The sequence below is a fragment of the Rhinopithecus bieti genome, unplaced genomic scaffold, assembly GCF_001698545.2.
Source record: "Rhinopithecus bieti isolate Rb0 unplaced genomic scaffold, ASM169854v2 scaffold_20176, whole genome shotgun sequence".
Classification (NCBI taxonomy): domain Eukaryota; kingdom Metazoa; phylum Chordata; class Mammalia; order Primates; family Cercopithecidae; genus Rhinopithecus; species Rhinopithecus bieti.
In genome coordinates, this window is record NW_016809660.1 from 22,088 (window position 1) to 24,481 (window position 2,394).

Sequence of the window (2,394 nt, forward strand, 5' to 3'; positions counted from 1 at the left end):
AAAAAAAAAAAAAAAAAAAAAAAAAAAAAAAAAAACTAATTTATAACTGATTATTTAACACTCAACCCTTTCAGATTGTCAAAGTCACAAAATATGTATAAATTCATTTTTCTTCAAACTCATAAAATTAAGTGAGAGAGTACCTTATTTATTGAAATACTAAGATGTCAGCTATAAAGGTTTACTATTTTAAATAGAATGCTTCTTATAACTACAGGCTAAATTTAGACGATTACAAATTAATTGAATGTTCAGTTGAAATGTTCTGTTTTAACTCACCTTCATCTCTAACACTTTTAACTTTATTTATAGCACGTTCACCATATTCCTCAGCAAGGTGCTTTGCTCTCTTTACTGATTTTCCAAGAAACTTCTTTAGTTGAGTCCTTAACAAAAATGAAAAAAGTATCAACTCAGTTAACTGTAAAAGTTCAACAATTTGCAGACAAATGTATTAGCTGTGACTGATAAAGTACACTACTTTGAAATAACCTTTTTTTAAACATAAATAATAGGTGTTTGAGTTCCAAATGCCTTATTCTATGGAATAAACATATTCAAGTCAATATGGCAAAGGAAACATACACTCTTTCCCCCAATTTACCATATTCATATATTCTAGAGCTTTGGTTTTCAGTGGTGAATAAAATTGATTGGCAGAGGTAGTGTGGAGAGGGGAGTGTTTAAAGTGTAGGTACCTGGGCTCCATCCCCAGATAATCCAATTTAGAGAGTCTGGGGGTGAGGCCATGAATCAGAGGTGAGAACTGCTTTGAGAAGACTGTTGTAGCGAGCTATTCTTAAAAACACATTTTACCAATAAAGAGTAAAGAGATATTTCCTTACAAAATAGAATGCTTTGGTAGCTGAAGATGGTCTCTTTCAGTTTGGGTAACTGTATGTAATAAAATTAGGCTGAGCTTTCCTGGTAGGTATTCCCAAACATGAGGTAATGTAAGTATGCATCTCAAGCTTCCATAAATAGAACTTATTTATTGCATTTTCAATTAGCTAAGTCTCAGGTTTCATATATTAAGATTATAAAAAGCAGAGCACAGTACATGATGATATTTAAAACCAAAAGAAATATGAATCAGGAGTAAATTTTTACTGATTCATGGGAGCTCATGAGGGACAGTATTTTTAAAAGTTGTTAAGTTATATACACAGAGAAGTTCAATGTAACACTGTTTAGAATAGTCAAAAAGTGGAAATAAACTAAATTTTCTGTCAATCGAGGAATAGATAAATAAGTGCTGGTAGGAAATACAATAAAATGAATGAGCAAACCTCAGCTTTTTAAATGTGCCAAGCTCTTATAGTAACCTTAGGGGCTTTGCATGTGTGGTTATTTCTGCCTGGAACACCTCTCCCTTGGCTAATTCCCACTCACTTTTTAGGTCTCAGATCAAACAGCTCTCTCAAAATGGTCTTTTTAACTTTAGACAGAGTTTTGTTATATAGTCTCTGCTTATCCAAAGTTTCACTTTACATGGTTTCGGTTACCCCAGTCAACCATGGTCCAAAAATATTAAATGGAAAATCCCAGAAATAAAACAATTTGTAAGTTTTAAATTGTGTGCCATTCTGAGTAGTAGCATGATGAAATCTCACACCATCCTGCTCCATCCTACCTGGGATGTGAATCATCCCTGTGTCCAGTGTTTCCACGCTGTAGACGATACCCACTTATTACTTAGCAGCCTTCCTGGTTATCAGATCGAAAAAACATAGTAGCAAAGTCTGGTACTATCTGTGATTTCAGGTATCCACTGGGGATCTTGGAACATATACCCCATGGATAAGAGGGAACTACTGCAATACTTCCATAGGACCTGGAGCTTTACTTTTATAGCAATCACTACAAATGTATCTAGATTTATCTGTGCAATTATGTTTAATGCCTATTTCTCCCATTTAACAGAAGTTCTATGAAGGCAGAGACCACGAATGTCTTTTTCTTTCAAATTTTTTAAATTGAGACAGAGTCTTGCTCTGCTGCCCAGGCTACAGTGCAGTGGTACGATTTCGGCTCACTACAGCCTTGACCTCCCAGGTTCAATGGACCCATCTGCCTCTGCCTCCTGGGTTGCTGGGACTACAGGTGCATACCACCATGCCTGGCTAATTTTTGTATTTTTTATAGAGACGGGGTCTTACCGTGTTGCCCAGGCTGGTCTTGAACTCCTGGACTCAAATGATCGACCCGCCTCGGCCTCCCTAAGTGCTAGGATAACAAGCATGAGCCATTGCACCCATCCTGAATGTCTTTTTTTTTTTTTTTTTGAGACAGAATTTCACTCTTGTTGCCCAGGCTGGAGTGCAATGGTATGATCTCAGCTCACTGCAATCTCTGCCTCCTGGGTTTAAGCAATTCTCCTGCCTCGGCCTCCTG

General features: G+C 36.6%; 1 protein-coding gene across 1 annotated transcript in view; it reads right to left on the minus strand.

Moving 5' to 3' along the window:
- LOC108540833 (WD repeat-containing protein 44-like) overlaps nt 1-386 on the minus strand; it is a gene marked incomplete at both ends in the record, with an annotated part of 6,281 nt that extends 5,895 nt beyond the window's left edge. Inside the window, one exon of the mRNA XM_017890089.1 lies at nt 280-386. Coding sequence (XP_017745578.1) covers nt 280-386 — 107 coding nt within the window. The remainder of the gene's footprint in view (nt 1-279) is intronic.
- Between the last annotated feature and the right edge of the window lie 2,008 nt (nt 387-2,394).